Source organism: Halichoerus grypus, chromosome 1 (assembly GCF_964656455.1).
Source record: "Halichoerus grypus chromosome 1, mHalGry1.hap1.1, whole genome shotgun sequence".
Lineage (NCBI taxonomy): Eukaryota > Metazoa > Chordata > Mammalia > Carnivora > Phocidae > Halichoerus > Halichoerus grypus.
This window is the reverse complement of record NC_135712.1, coordinates 201,840,906-201,856,588: the sequence shown is the minus strand read 5'-3', so window position 1 is coordinate 201,856,588 and position 15,683 is coordinate 201,840,906. Positions and strand designations below refer to the sequence as shown.

General features: G+C 53.3%; 1 protein-coding gene and 1 long non-coding RNA gene across 2 annotated transcripts; one reads left to right on the top strand and one right to left on the bottom strand.

Annotated features, from left to right (window-relative positions):
• Positions 1-707: 707 nt before the first annotated feature.
• TMEM158 (transmembrane protein 158) lies at positions 708-2,547 on the bottom strand. The gene has a single exon (XM_036095898.2). It carries the CDS (start codon positions 2,243-2,245, stop codon positions 1,355-1,357), a length of 891 nt encoding a protein of 296 aa, XP_035951791.2. The 5' UTR covers positions 2,246-2,547; the 3' UTR covers positions 708-1,354.
• A 67-nt stretch (positions 2,548-2,614) lies between these two features.
• Positions 2,615-15,265, top strand: LOC118538064 (uncharacterized). The gene is made up of 4 exons (XR_013450352.1): positions 2,615-2,673; positions 2,931-3,528; positions 3,811-3,903; positions 14,789-15,265. It is a non-coding gene; the product is annotated as an uncharacterized LOC118538064 (long non-coding RNA).
• Positions 15,266-15,683: the final 418 nt, after the last annotated feature.

Below are 15,683 nucleotides of genomic sequence, written 5' to 3'. Positions count from 1 at the left end.
GACTGAGCCACCCAGGCACCCCTAAAATGGTTTTTATATTGAGTCAATTTAAGGACTTTTCATTTATTCTTCTTCTGAAAACCGGGAAGAATCTGAAACTACTGCCCAGCAGATATTATACCATGGAAACCAGGAGTGAGGAAAGCCTTGTGATCGTGAACTATTTAGCCACCAGGAATTGACCTTAAAAAAAAAAAAAAATCTATTAATGCCAAAATAATAACGCAGGTTTTAAAACTAGCTTTTGAAATGTGCTCATAGGCTGATACTTACACACATGAAAAGGAAATCGACATGCTTTTTAAAATGAGTCATTTCCATGAAAGATACCTGGCTCAGGGGAATTACTGATTTTACTGTTTTGGCATTTTACTGGGTGTTTCACAGACTGTGAGGCAGGGGACAAAAAGACAAATGACATAAAACTCTGTATGCCACCGTGACAAATGTCAGTGAGGCTGAGGGGGGCTGGGGGGTGGGGCTGGGTGGTTGCTGGAAGGCAGCCTGGTGAGCCCTAAAACAGTTACCATCAGGGCAAGTAATATAGTTTCCATCTCCTGCCTGTCCTAGACAGGCAAGGGGAGACAGACTCCACTAGCCCCTCTGTAACTTTGGAGCATCCCGCCCTCACATTCCAGGGCAACATCTTGTAATTCTTGGATTCCTTTTCCTAGATCAAATAAAGAAAAAAGCTACATACGCATCTCTGGAGGAAAATGTCTGTATTAAAAGCCAAAAAAACCACATTAGTACAAGAAACGCCCACCAGGCCACGTCACTGGATAGATCGACTTGGAAAAGGTTCATAAAGTTCATTTTTAGCGGTAACAATATGTGGGTGTGAAATCCTTCCCATGCCCCCTCCCCTTTTAAATAAATTAAAAAACAACTAACTTCAAATACTATGTTTGGATACAAAGAGCTTCTCTTACTACAGCAATAGCAATTTGATTTTTTTTTTTTTACTAAAACTTTCATTTAAAACAGTTATTAAATATATAAAACAAATACACAGGATTTGGTCATTTTCTGCCATGAATGTAGGGCACGTGGGTGCGGGGAGGGAGGAGGGCAGGGGGATACAATAGAGGGGAAAGGGCCCCGTTTCCCTCCTCTCTGTCTTCCTAGCTGCGGATCCCACCCTGCGGGCGCAAGGACTGCCACCTGCCTTCCGGAACGACGCGCGTGCGGCACGCAGGTCGCTGGGCAAAGCCGCTGGGGCCCCTCCGGCGGCCCCCTCCCCGGAGGAAGAACTAACGGTCACCACAGCACGAAGCACACCGGCCGAGTCTCCCGGCGGGAAAGGCACCCGAGAGCGCGGCCACAGGGCGGACGCGGGGAGGAGCGGGCCGGGTCACTTGGCCGCCGCCCCCGAGGTGACGGCCGCGGCGGCGGCGGCAGCGGCCGCGGCGGCGGCGGCTGCGGCGGCGGTGGTCCCCGCGGGCACGGCGGCGGGGGCGGCGGCGGCGGCGGCGGCGCTGGCGGTGGTCCGGCGCTGCTCCATGCCGTTGGGCAGGAAGCCGGCGATGATGGGCACCGGCCAGATGAGGGCGGCCACGCTCCACACGACGATGACCAGGGTCATGAAGCAGGCGACCAGCGTGGACTCGATGGGCTTGCGGTTCAGCCGCCAGCCCGGCTCGCCCTGCAGCTCCTCCAGGCTGAAGTCCAGGCAGCAGAAGTGCAGCGGCTCGCCCTGCAGCCACAGCGGCCCGGGGGGCTCGGCTGCGGGGTAGGCGGGCAGCGCGGTGGGCGCCCCGGAGGCGGCGGCGGCGGCGGGCCGGAGGCGGCCGGGGCGGCGGCCGCGCACCCAGCCGCAGCCCACGCAGAGGCGCAGGTCCTGCTGCGCGCCGCCCGCCGCCAGCCCCAGGTGCTCGATGAGCAGCGGCGGCCCGACGCGGTGGAAGGCGGCGGCGAAGAAGGCGCGGCCGTGCGCGTTGGTGGAGAAGAGCAGCAGGTCGCACTGGAAGCCCCGCGGGCGGCCCCAGCGCACGAGCAGCGAGCTCAGCATCTGTCGCTGCACGCTGATGTTGCACGCCGCCGCCGCCTCCTCCGGGCCCGGGCGCTCGGGGGGCCCGGGAGCCGCCGAGGCCAGCAGCCGCGGGGCGGCGGGCTCGCCCGCGGACGACGCGTTGACGGAGGCGTTGAGGGGCGCCCCGCCGAGGCCCGGCGCGTCCGCGGCCCCGCCGCGGGCCGGCGGCAGCGGGCAGGCGGCGGCCAGCAGCGCGGCGAGCGGGAGCAGCATGGCCTGCGGCGGGCGCCTACGCGCGCGGGGCGGGCGGCGGCTGCATGGCGCACGGGCGACGGGCTGGCGAGCGGACGGCGGGACCACGGGAGCTGGCGGCCGGGCGGAGTGGGGGCGCGCCCGGCACCTGGCAGCCCGCGGGGGCGGCGCGGAGGCGGCGGCGGCGGCGGCGGCGGCTCGCCCGGCACGGGGATCCCTCCCGGCCCGGCTGCGTCTGGGGTTCCCCGCCGCCCCCGGCGCAGGGGCCCTCGGACGGCCGGGCTGCTCTGCAGGGCCCGGCGCTCGCCCGGAGCAGGATTCCCCGGCTCGGCTCCGCCTCCCGCGCGCCCCGCCCCACCCCGCCCCGCCCTCCGCCCTCCGCCCGCCCGGCTGCGAGACTCGGGGGAGGGCGGGCTTCCACGCGGCGGGCCGGGCGGGACGCGCGCGGGGTGCGGGGCTGGGATCCTGCGGCGGGCGCGAGGCCGGGCCCGGGGCGGAGCGGGGGGTCGCAGGAGCGGCGGGGCGGGGTGGGGAGGGTGGGGGGTTGGCCCGGCCGGGGGAGCCGGCCCACGCGTCCGACTCCGCGGGGGAGGAGGCGCCGTGGGAGAACTGCGTCCTGGGAGTGAGACCATCCCCGAGTCACGCGGGAGGGGTGAGCTTGCGAGGTCTCGCCTCAGTGCTCACCGGGACCCCTCTCGTTTTACAGAAGGGGAAACTGAGGCCGAGAGAAGGCACCCCAAGGCCACCGTACAAGCCAGAACCAGGACTCCGGGCCACTAGGCTTTCTACCTTTCCACGGTAGAAATCTCACATCTCAAATCTGCAGAGTTTATTTTTTAATACACCTCCGACACAGGAGAGCCACTTGGTATTCCTCTCAGGGCAAGCGGCACCCTGAGGAAAATGCCAAGAACTCTACGGAGTTTTGGGTGGAGATGGGCTGGTGGGGCTGGTGGGAACGGGAGCCTCCAGGGGTCCCGATGGGAAGTTTCACTCCCAGGAAACCGCTCCTCCGGAGCTTTTGTCTGTAGAAGCCGTGTGAAGGGCTTCATCCCCGTTAGGATAGCAGGTTGGGGGAGGTCTGTCAAGAATAAGGAGCCACGATCGGATTTATATTTTAAAAACACTTTCCTAGTAATTTGGCCTCTTACACTTGGGGCGGGGGGAGGTGACCGAGCCCCTCTAAGGGAATGTTCCTATGGTTTGAAGCCACTGTGCTCCGTGAGCACCAGCTATTCCTGAATCTGAGACGGAAGGGGTGGAGGGACATGCAAGAAGCAGCCAACAAAATGGCCCTCACAGAGGTAAGTTTCCTGATCCGAGCTACACTGCTAGGCATTATGGCTGATAACGTTTCTGGAAGCTTTGTCCATTATTTCTAACAATGAGTAAAACCAGGGGGAGAAAGATGTGAACACAGCCTCAAAATATCCCAACATACCTGGCCTCTTTGGAGCTGGGCAAGTCATTATTCTGACTTGGCCTTGGTTTCCCCATCTGAACAGTGGGGGTCAGTGGTACCTGTCTAGGAGGGGTGCTATGATAAATATGCCCAACGCAGTGTCTGTCTGTCTGTCTGTCCACAGAAGTGCGCACGTGGTGGAGGCTGCTATGATGTGCTTACTACGGGTCCTGCCAGAAGTGGCTGTCTGGAATGGTCCTTGCTTTCTATAGAAATGGTTAGTTTCCCGGAGGGGATGGGACTCCCCTTTTGTTTACGCCTTTTCTGCTGGGAAGCGGTGCTCTCAGAAAGAACAATGTGCCTTTTCATGCTTTTATTAAACATGACTCTACCTTCAAGCCTTGCGTGTCGGGAGCAGAATCTGTTGACGGCAAGTAGAGGGACTGAGCAGTGTGGCTAGCGATCAGCCCAAGAACGGCAGGTCATCTAAGGGCTGAGCGAGGCCCAGCCTTCAAGGGGTGCATTCCAAGCCTGGCCACCGTGTAGAGCAGTGGGTGACACTCTCTAGGGTTTCAGCCACGGGTGGGGGCTTCCTGGCTTTGTCTGGGCAGCAGGGAAGGCAGCAAGAGAGGGAGCAGACAAAGATCTATTGCGGGGGGGGGCGCCAAGTAGTTTGCTGCAAAGTAGTACCACCATAGCCCCGTGTCCTGGCAACCCGCCTTCTGCCCACTTTTCCAGCACGTGCCACGGACTCTGAAACCTTCACCCTCATTCAGAGGGACAATTAAGCATGTGTTTTCTAGGGGCGCCTGGGTGGCTCAGTCGTTAAGCGTCTGCCTTCGGCTCAGGTCATGATCCCAGGGTCCTGGGATCGGGCCCCACATCGGGCTCCCTGCTCTGCGGGAAGCCTGCTTCTCCCTCTTCCACTCCCCCTGCTTGTGTTCCTTCTCTCGCTGTGTCTCTCTCTGTCAAATAAATAAATAAAATCTTTAAAAAAAAAAAAAAAAAAAAAGCATGTGTTTTCTAGATTGATTTGCTGTCTTTTTGGACAATTGGAATTTGGGAAGAAAAGATAAAAATTAAGTTATTTTCCGTCCTGTTTGCTGCTGGGTTACCAGCAACAAGAAAAGTACCTAGCACAGGGGAGAGGCTCAGAACTAGGGGCATCTCAGCGTGCGGAGGCTGGGCTCCTCCTTTTAACAGAAGTTAAGAGAGTATATGGTGCAAGTCTGTTTTATCTTGAGAAAAATTTTCAGTTGAGCTTCTTTATAAAGATGCCTGTTTTGGGGTGCCTGGCTGGCTCAGCCAGTTAAGTGTCTGACTCTTGATTTCAGCTCAGGTCATGATCTCAGGATCGTCAGATCGAGCCCCGAGTCAGGCCCCACACGCAGTGCGTCTCCCTCTGCTCTTCCGCCCCCTTTGCCCCCCCCCCCCACCGCACTCTCTCTTTCTCAAATAAATAAATAAAATCTTTTTCTAAAAAAGATGCATGTTTTATAAACACATATGAACATGTTATAACATATAAAATATGGCTTATATTCTGTGCCATACTCTTTTCCATATTTGAAATTCGCTCAGTTGATTTGTTCTTAATTTCTCTGAAGTTTCCATCCTTGAATACTTGTTTTCTAAGAGGTGAAAATTGTTTTGGAAACTGAGTCCAAAGTGCTGTCTTTTTTTTTTTTTTTTTAAAGATTCCATTTATTTATTTGACAGAGAAAGACACAGCGAGAGGGAACACAAGCAGGGGGAGTGGGAGAGGGAGAAGCAGGCTTCCCGCGGAGCAGGGAGCCCGATGCGGGGGCTCGATCCCAGGACCCTGGGATCGTGACCCGAGCCGAAGATAGATGCTTAATGACTGAGCCACCCAGGCACCCCCCAAAGTGCTGTCTTAGACACGCAATGATCTCCTTCTCCCAGTCCTTCAGTTCAGTTGACAAAATCCTGCTGTGATCATTCAGGATAAACAACATAGGATGCTGAAGTTTGGGATAATTTTTTTTTAACAGAGGGATACATTGTTGGACTTACACACCTAATTCACGATCAGCTATACAGTATTTTTATATGAGATAATATGGGTTTGTACCATATATGATAATATGGGTTTGTAACATATATAAACAGTAATATGGGTTTGCAACATTAAATAAGGGAAAATTTCATCTGTATGTTTTATTATCTTCACAGAATAATAAAAGAGTTACGTATCTAAAAACATTAAAAACATATATCATATGTTATAAACTTATTCATATATTACATTATAACCACGTTATATGAAGGTTGGAAAACAGGAAACAATGATACTCCCAGTTACCTGCTCTCTTTAATATTCTGTATCTGTGTCATCCTTTATTCCATTTGGCATATTCTCTAAAATGTGCAGCTATTACTTCTGGGGAAAAAAAAGATAATTATACTAAAGTCTCACCCCCTTTTGCAACCGTTACTGCTTTGCACTCTTCCCTTCAGCCTCCGGCAGGGGACCGGGAGGGCCAGCCAGGGGCATGGGGTGCGCAACACGCCGTTGCTGACTGAGCAAGCTGGCTGGTTAAGAGTGCTGCCTGAGCTACAGGCAGAGACCTGCTCCTGTGCTGTGTGTGGCCCCCCCCACCCGCCCTCGGATCCATCTCCTACCACTTTCCCTTCCCCTCGCCGGCTCTGTTCCAGGCACACTGGCTTCCTTGCTGTTCTTGGAACACGCGGAGCAAACTCTGCTTTTGAGCCAAACTCAAGGCCTTTGCCCCTGCTGTTTCCTCTGCCCCGGACACTGTTCTTTCTGACATTTCCTTTGTTTGCTCCCATGTCTCCCTCAGCTCTCTGCTGCAAAGGCAGCTCCCCAGGGAGGCCCTTCCTGACCACTCGTGTAAAACAGTACCCATCGCCCCTGTCCCCGTCACTACCTTCCCGTGCGCTGTTCCGCACATCTTCCTAGTACTCACAGTCTGCTGACACGCTGTCCATCTTTCTTCTTTGTTTAATGTCTCTTTATTGGGATGCCTGCCTCCCCCAAAGCAGGGCTTTATCTATTTTGTTCCGCGGAACAGTATGTGGCACAGAGTAGATGCTCAGTAATAGTTGGCGAATGAGTGAATTCAAAAGACTGTGGGTCTGGCCAGCAGGCTGTGGGTGGGGTTTAGGGAGTTGAGATGGACAGAGCCACACCGATGCCCCAGCAACAAGGACTGCTGTGTCCCTACCAGCCTGCGCACCTGCCCCCGCACAGGGCTGAGGCCCCACCGGGGAACCACCTGGCTGGGCGGAGTCTGGTGTGGAAGGCTGAACCGATCTCACAAGCCCTGCTGCTGGGCACAAGCCGAGGGGCACTTGCCAGTGCAAACCGAATTACTAGCAACATTCCAGATGAGCCCAGCTCTTCCTTCTATGGATGTGAGGGAGAAGGGCAAATGAGGCTCCTTCCCTTTCCCCCAGTCCTGTGATTTTTGTAAGACAAATGGAAGACTTTCAGACATCTCTGTTTTGTTCCTAAAATCCAGAGAGCGAGTTTTTCTACATGGACTGTATTGGTAGAAAACAAGCATCGAGGACTTCAAAGAAAGTAATTAGCAATGGTGCATGTAATTTCATTCTCTTCATTTCCGACGCCCCTCCCCGGCGTCAGCTAATTTTTCCCGCATACCGCCTGTGAAGTAAGACTTAACAAAAAGATCTCTTTGGGTTATTTGAATTCCTTTCATCCCATGGCCTCAGAGTGCTGCAGGTACAGTAACTCGTGAGTCCTCTCCTATTATGTGGGTGGAATTAAGATATTGTTCCCACACATTCTAGACTGAGAAATAAGCAAGAGCCACAAAAGAATTGTAAAAATAGGACAGAGAAGAGAAAGGCTTGGAAACAAGTGGCTCAGCCACATCAGAGTCACTGGTGAAGGTCGGTGTCTGTCAAGGGCTGGGGTGGGGAGGGCCGCACCAGGGAATGGTGGAAGAATACTATTCATGCCTGCGTCCCTGAGAAATCCCATTCCTCGGATGGGACACTCGAGGACCGGTCGCAGGAGCAGCTGAAGCCCCAGTGTTCGCAGATGAGATCCTTAACCATCCTGTGCCCTCTGCTTGCATGAGGCTTCGTGATCTTTCTGGGTGCCTCAGCCAGATCTCCAGGGCGTGGACATTTAATCTTCCTGACTGCTGTGGGTCTGTCTCCGCAGAACCCCAGCAACAATTACAGCCCGTGCAATTCATTTGGCAATTAATTCCAGGCTGTCCGGGGACAAGGCTGCTGTTGCCGGCTTCAAGCTGTTAGTTGGACTTAATTCTGTCTGGTGCGTTCTTTGTTTGCTTGTGGGCACCCCGGGCTCAGGGTGGGCAGGGCCACTGCTGGTATTTCTTTTTTTTTTTTTTAAGATTTTATTTATTTATGCGGCGCCTGGGTGGCTCAGTTGTTAAGCGTCTGCCTTCGGCTCAGGTCGTGGTCCTGGGGTCCCGGGATCGAGCCCCGCATCGGGCTCCCTGCTCGGCGGGGAGCCTGCTTCTCCCTCTCCCACTCCCCCTGCTTGTGTTCCCTCTCTCCCTGTCTCTCTCTCGTGTCAAATAAATAAAATCTTAAAAAAAAGATTTTATTTATTTATTTGACACGAGAGAGAGACAGAGACAGAGACAAGTGGGGGAAACTGCAGAGGAAGAAGGAGAAGCAGACTCCCCGCCGAGCAGGGAGCCCGATGTGGGGCTCGATACCAGGACCTTGGGAGCATGACCCGAGCTGAAGGCAGACAGACACTCCACCGACTGAGCCACCCAGGCACCCGTGGTATTTCTTTTCTATCCAGAGACCCGAGCATCATGCTGGGTTTCTGGGAAGATTTCAGCAAGGACTTGTGGAGGGAAGAGGGAGCCTTCTGCTATGGTAAGATGGAGTGTCTAAAAGAGACCCAGGAGGACGAAAATGGTGCTCGTGTGGTACGTGCGTGAAAGGATTTTAAGGGGGAAAGGAATGCCTGCTGAGCGCTCGAGCACCTCTTCTGGGCTTGGCCTGACATTGGCACCTTCACCAGATGACAGTTGTCCCCTAACAGACACTGTGTGGCAGGCGCTGTGTCGAGGACTTGAAATTCATCCTCACCACAGTCCCCTGAGGAAGAGATTACTATGGCCATTTTACAGATGAGGTAAACTGAGTCTCCAAGGGATTCAGTCACTTCTACAGAGTCACACAGTAGTGGAATAAGATTCGAACTTTGTCTGACCATCTCATTCTTTTTTTTTTTTTTCTTAAGTAAACTCGACACCTAATGTGGGGCTTGAACTCATGACCCCGAGATCAAGAGTCACATGCTCTACCAACTGAGCCAGCCAGGCACCCCTCATTCTTAATCACAGCCCTGCTCAATGGCCCCCGCCGTCACCAACAACCTCGTGAGTTGGAGGGTATCGTTCCGTTTTACTGATGAGGAAGCAGGTGCGGGAAAGCTGGGCCGCTAGCAAAGCCGGCTCATCTGCATCTCTTCAGCCTTCCAAGTACATCTACCCTGCATTCAGTCCCAACTCATAAATCCCACCGACACTGAAAATGCTAGAGGTTGTTTCTTCAATCCAGTGCATCCCTAATGATGAAGCTCCGGATTCCGGTTCTCCAAATGCATTGCTCAGCCTCCAGGGTCACCAGGGTGCCTGGTACGGAGCAGGTGCCATGAACCTGGGATTCGGCAGGGACCGCTTGGCTGGGCAGACATCCAGCCTGGGGCTCCTGAGGTTACCCGAGAGCCTCTGGGTTTGACATTGATGGATTTTTTTTTTTTTTTAAGATTTTATTTATTTATTTGACAGAGAGAGACACAGTGAGAGAGGGAACACAAGCAGGGGGAGTGGGAGAGGGAGAAGCAGGCTTCCCGCGGAGCAGGGAGCCCGATGTGGGGCTCGATCCCAGGACCCTGGGATCATGACCTGAGCCGAAGGCAGCCGCTTAACGACTGAGCCACCCAGGCGCCCCGACATTGATGGATTTTTAAATAATGTATTTATCAATGACTCAGAGAGATATTCAAGAGAAAGATAAAGAAGACTGGGGATATCGACAAAACCACACTGATGGGGACAGCAGAGTAGTTTCTGTGAAACACGTCCAGGGTCAGCATCTGTCAGACCAACCTGACACTATTTTCAGAAAACATTTTTTGGTAATAAAAGTAATTTTTTTTGATGGGGGGTGGGAAAAGACAACCCCTAAAGCAAGTGATATTTTGTGGTTCTCTTATCCACCTTCTGAAAAATTAGAATGCCATTTAGCAGTTTGAATTGTAAATTCTGAGGTTTTCAGTATGGAAAACCTGGCGGACAGAGCTGGGTCATCAGAGCAAAGGCGACTGGATGTTCCCCATCAGCCACTAACGAGCATCACACAAATTTACTTCATGCTGCTTCTAAACACCACCAGACACTCTCTTCAAATAAAATAATTGGTGTTCCATTTCCAGAGGAAGGGAGGAGATGGAGGAAGCGGGAGCCCATTTTTGAGAGAGCCAGGCACATTGGAACACATTTATCAAAGACTCGCATGCCTTCTAACCACACACATCCCACTCGGCTCACACGTGCTTGGGGACATCTGTCATTTGCCTGGGTACACTCAGGCAGGTGTCTTGCCTGGCATTCCCTTCGCGTTAAGGTGGCCTATCTCCTTGGTCTATCTGTTCTTTTTCTACTAATGTCTCCAGGTTTTCTATTTGAGAGAGCTGTGGCTACGAACATGGCCTTGGGAGCCGCACAGACCTGGATTGGATGCACTACTTGACACTGCTGTGTCTCAGTTTTCTTGTCTGTGAAATGGGCCTAATAACTGTGCTACTGTGCAGGTTAAAGAAGTCATTGTTGTAGAACAATTAGTTCAGGGCCTGTGCGGGATAAGTATGTTTCTGGTTTACTTCCAGAAACGTGGGAATGGGGCTCCTCCTCTGCTCTTCCACTACTATGAAAATTGGTATATTTGCACCTGCAAGGATTCATCACTGTGCGTGGGAAATACAGAGAGAGGGTCAGGTCCTGATTGAAAAGAAGGCGAACTTCTGTCTACACGGACCCATCCCTAGCAATCAAGCAAACCTGCAATCCCATGGCCATGAGGATTGGAAAGCATCCCAGAGGCCATCCAGTCCAAATTCATCATAGATGGGGAAACTGAGGCCAGAGAGGGGTGCTGGCCTTGCACAAACTGATTGGCCGCAAAACCAGGGCTGGAAGCCAAGCCTCTTGGCCGACTGGGCCTCAGATGTGGCACCTCTTTCTCGAAGTCTGGTCCTTTGCAATGCTTTAACAGTCACACTTTAAAAATGAGGGCCGGTTGCAAAGTGAGAGCAGAAAGACTTTTTAATTTACTTAGCGAAGAGGAGGAAAATGATGGGCTTGATAATTGCTGGAGTCGCGCTTCTAACTCTATTTACAGGGTGGAGGATTGATTGTAGGGGCTGAGAGTGTCGGCTCGCTCGGCAGGCTTCCGTGCTGATGCAATTAAGCCTTGCTCCTTCCAGCTCTGCCTAGGACCTGGGACAGGCCCCATGAGACCCAGGTGTGAGCTGGAAGCCCAGGCTGGACCTATTCCAGCCTCGAGTCCTGAAGAAGTCCATGGGCGTAGGCAAGAACTTGGAGCCCGTGGTCCAAGTAAGGCCAGCGGGGCCATTGGGTCATGCTTTCTGGTACCTAGGCTGCTGGCCAGACTCCTGCAGTCCCCTCACATGGTATTAGAACCCCCATGTCACTACCTGCCTAAAGTTGGGTGGCCCCCAGGACCCCCAGAGCTGGCTGTGCTCTCTCCTCACCACCCAGACTGGCCCCCTGGATGGCAGTCGCCATCTTGATTGTGTCTGGGTTTGCTCTGCGCTTTGCACTTCGGTGATGGGGGCTGTGAACCTCTCCACGGAAAACCCCAGCACTACCCTGGAGCCGGGCCTCTTTTCCCAGCCCTGTCCACCCTAGCCAAGCATGGCTCAGCCCCTCTGGTTTCGTTGCTTATGAGAGCAAAAAATTGGAAACCAAACCAGTTGTCCCCAAATAAGGGGATGGTTATGGAAATGCAGAAATGTTGACCACTGTGAAAGACTGTGCGGCCATGACAGTTCTTTCTACAGATTCTCTGCCTAGCATGGTGTCAAGGCTGACCTGAGCCCCTCTCACGGTGTCCAAGGTGTTTAGAACCCCCAAGCGCTTATGGTCGTTTGTATGATTGTTACCAACGCTTTGTGCAGTTTGGGGGGAGGTCGCATTGCATAGGGCTTGTGATTCTGTGGACAGTCCCTCAATATACTCCCCGTTATGGGGGGTCTCACTCTCGCCTTTTCCCACGTGGCACCCAGACCACTGTCTTCACTCTCTTCCCCTCTAGATGTCCTCAGGGAACCTCAAAATCCCTTCCCTTCTGTCATGAAGAGCAATCCGGTTCTTTCCCAGCTCCTCCCCTCGCCCTCCAGTTCATCCTGGGACTCCCCTGACTAGAGCCATGCAGGTAACCAGACCCGTTCCTCTTTGTAAGGCAGCTGAGCCCTGGTTTTTGCCACTGGATCGTGTCCTTGAGCTTCCCTACCTCCACCACAAATGGCTTCCCAGATCTTAACTGAACCAGAATCTCCTGGAAGGCCCCACCCTAGCACTTCTGATTCAGCAAGGTGGGAGTAGGACCTGACAATCCGCATCTCTAACAAGGTCCCAGGTGATTTCTGGATGAGGCTGATGCCACTGGTCTGGAAGCACACTCAGAACCTCTAGCTTGGGCCATTTCAGAATTTCTTCTGAACACATGAAAGACTCTTCCTGAGAGGAATTTTGGTGAAAAATGTTTTCAGCATCTTGTCACACATTATTCTATCGTTATTGGAGGTAGAAAAAGTTACATAAAAATGTTTATGCCCGGGGCATCGGCTTCCCAGTTTCTCCAGAGAAGCAGAGAAGGGGATCCTAGACCACCCATCAGCTGGGTTTGCTGAACTAAAGATGGGGCCCTGTGGCTTGCACAGATGATTTCCAACAACTAACCAGGGCAACTCCCATGGTTTCGGGCCAGGGGAGGTGCCAGCACTGGGAGCCACACTGGGGGCAGGGCTGAGCCAACAGGGGCTGGAGTGCAGGGCCCCAGAAGCCAGATCAAGGATCATCAACACACTGGCACCTGTAATCAGATACCACTGTGCCAAGGGCATGTCAGAGATGGCCAAGGGCACGGCTGACCTAGCTGTCCCTGCCCCAGGGCCCTCGCTCTCTGTTGGGGGTGGGGGAGGCCAAGCCAACATGTGCAAATATGAAGACCTCAGACTAATGGTGGTCATTGGTGGGAAAGCCACAGTGGTGGAGAAGCTTCAGGGGACCTGGTTCTAGTCCCAGCCCTGACATTCCCTGATGAGGCTTTGATCTTGAGCACGTCCAGGCACCTTCCTGAGTCCTGTGGTGTCTCATTGGAAAAACAAGGGGCCGGCACCCGAGGATGTCCTCTGCTCCATAAAACTCCGTGGCCAAATGGGTCTTTAGGGCCTGGCATGCCAGTTCTCCATTAGGCTTGTGTTCTTTTTTGGGGTGGGGACAGAAGGCCAGCTCGGACATTGTGAGGACTTGGGCCAGTCAGGACACATTGTGTTTTGCAGCCTCCTTGGGTTGTGAGAGGTGGTCAGACTGTGAGAGACCCCATGCCCTGTCTTGGCCCCAAGTGGAAGCAGGATGTTGGGGAGCACAGGTGTGGAGATGGTTGGTATACTTGACTTCCAGATGTCGAGGGTGCCCTGTACAGCTGGACCTCATTTGGCCCCAGCAGCTGTATAGGAGATCTGAAGGCACAGGGAGAAAAAGCATCAGTCAACAGCTCTGGCTCGCCCTCTCTGGACTTGGCCCTGACTGCTTAAAATGGGTGTGGATTGTGAAGAGAAGGGGGAGGGGATGGAGGACAAGATAGGACTGCACGCAGGAGCAGGGCTCCTGGAGTCAGCCGTGGGACTTGGCCTTGCCCACTGAGGTACTGGAGGGGTTGGGGGTCATTCATGTAGTTTCCGCACATTCTATAGTCAGATTGGTCCCAGGACTTCCATTGTCTCACCTGCCAATGGGAACTCCTGGTGGCCGCACCAGCCTCAGGCAGGGCCCCTTCTCAGGCCAGAGAGGGCCACCCCTATGACTTTGGGGCAGCCCCAGACTTGGGATTTTCCCCCTTTCTCCCTTGCTCTGTCTCTCCTTCTGGAGCCTTGGGATTCTCCTGGCCCCAGCTAGCTGAGCGCTTCACACCCCATTGAAAAGTCACTGCAATAATTACCAGATCATTAACAGGGGATTTTGAAAAGGCACTTCAAAGCATCTCTCCCAGAATTGCTAAGACAGGTGTAAAAGTCTATCTGGGCAGAGAGCAGCCAGTTTAAAAGGATGTTGGGGACCGAAGGGTAGGTGTTAATTAAACTGGGCTGAGCGGCAAGGAGAGGGTAACCTTCCCATCTGAGCACCGTAACAACCAGGCGGTGGTGAGGGGGCCTGAAAGGTTTGGACAAAACCCAAAACGTCCAGACTTCGTTGCTCCTCTTGTACTTTATTAAAGAATTTGACCAAAATCCGAGCTTTTCTTTAGAAGGCGCGCTACCTGTGTTGGGAAGTTTCATACATCATAAACAAAAATAAACCTTCCTGCGCTGCAGGCTTCATGATTAATTTTACTAATTAAGGTTAATGAACATCAAATGCCTAAGTGGCTGGGGGTAGGGTGCGCAGACTGCCCTCCTTGTATCAAAAGCCCTACGGGAAGGAAGAGAACAAATAAATGGTTAGGAATACCCACCTAAGCTACTCTACTGAAAGCTTAACCCCGCTCTTGCATCATGACAAACCCGAAGATGGTTTGGGTGGGTATACAGCCCTTCCCCACCTGGGAACCTTGTTTTCAGAGATCCTTGCCCCCCTTCCAACTGATCTCTGGTCAGCAATACGCTCAAGTGCAGAGCTTAATGGTCTAAGTCAGGGAGTTTCATTTCTGGCTGCCTACCGGAATCCGATAGTGACACAGATGTCAGACTCACCCAAGGCATATGGAACCAGAATCTCCGGGGCCGAAGACCTGGCATCCGTATTTTTAAGCAGCTAATCAAGGTGATGGCTGCACAAGGTTTTGAGTTCCGGTGTTTGGGAACTACAGGAGCCAAAAATACTTTCTGTGATTTTTTTTTTCTTTTTTGTATATTCCAGGCTACTTCAGAGCACAACAGTTTCAAAACGTCGCCTCGGGGTCTTCAGCAACCTTAGCTCCTTGAGACGACTGATTTGCAAGACACGTTTCCTAGATGCCAGATAGGAAATGGAAGCCAAGCACAGGAGTGTTTGGGCTCGCGGTGACCATCTTCAGCGTCATGCAAGCATCTGTCTGGCACCTTGCAGGCTGGTGAGGCGAGTGTGAAGCAGCGCGCACTTCATGGGGTTTCATATTTGGAGTGTACCAAATGCTACCTAGGACACTGTGCTATCTGGGTATGACTTGCTAAGATGTCATTGTGTCCATTTGTCCATGAGACATCCCCCCACCCCCGCCCTGTGCTGTAAAGGTGCTGGTCCCCCCCATGCCCACCCCCAGATTCTCTGCCTGGCTCCTGGACAGTGGGTCACGTGGCCTCAGGCTGCCGTTGACTGCAATCCCAGTGGGAAAGGGAGGTATGGGGGTGGGGATCCTAGAGGGGAGGAGGGTGTCGGGAGGGGCTGGGTGGCCCCAGAGGGGATGAATGAAAGTGATGGGTAGGGTGCAGAGCTAGGGAGGAAGGTGTCGCCAGCTACATGAGAATCAATAGCTTGGAGACCCTCTGTCACTCACAGATCAACCTGCCCGCCCCCCCCCAAATGCTTCCATGTGTTGGTATCAACTTGTCATTTTGGATTTTATTAAAATCACCTCAAAAACCTGTCCCTGTATCGTAGGCAATCTGATGTCTCTGCCATGTCTCTAGGCATTCTGGGGGCTCTTAATTTCTCCTGCCTGCCTGTGGCCCCGATTCCTGTTGGATTCCCAGTCTCTGTTCTGTGCTATTGTTTTTCCTGCAAGATATCACCCCACCTCACCCTGCCCTGATCCCTTCTTATTCCAAAGAGCCAT

Bases quoted from the DNA above. Each gene is read 5' to 3' on its own strand.
- TMEM158 (XM_036095898.2), bottom strand. From the start codon at position 2,245: ATGCTGCTCCCGCTCGCCGCGCTGCTGGCCGCCGCCTGCCCGCTGCCG.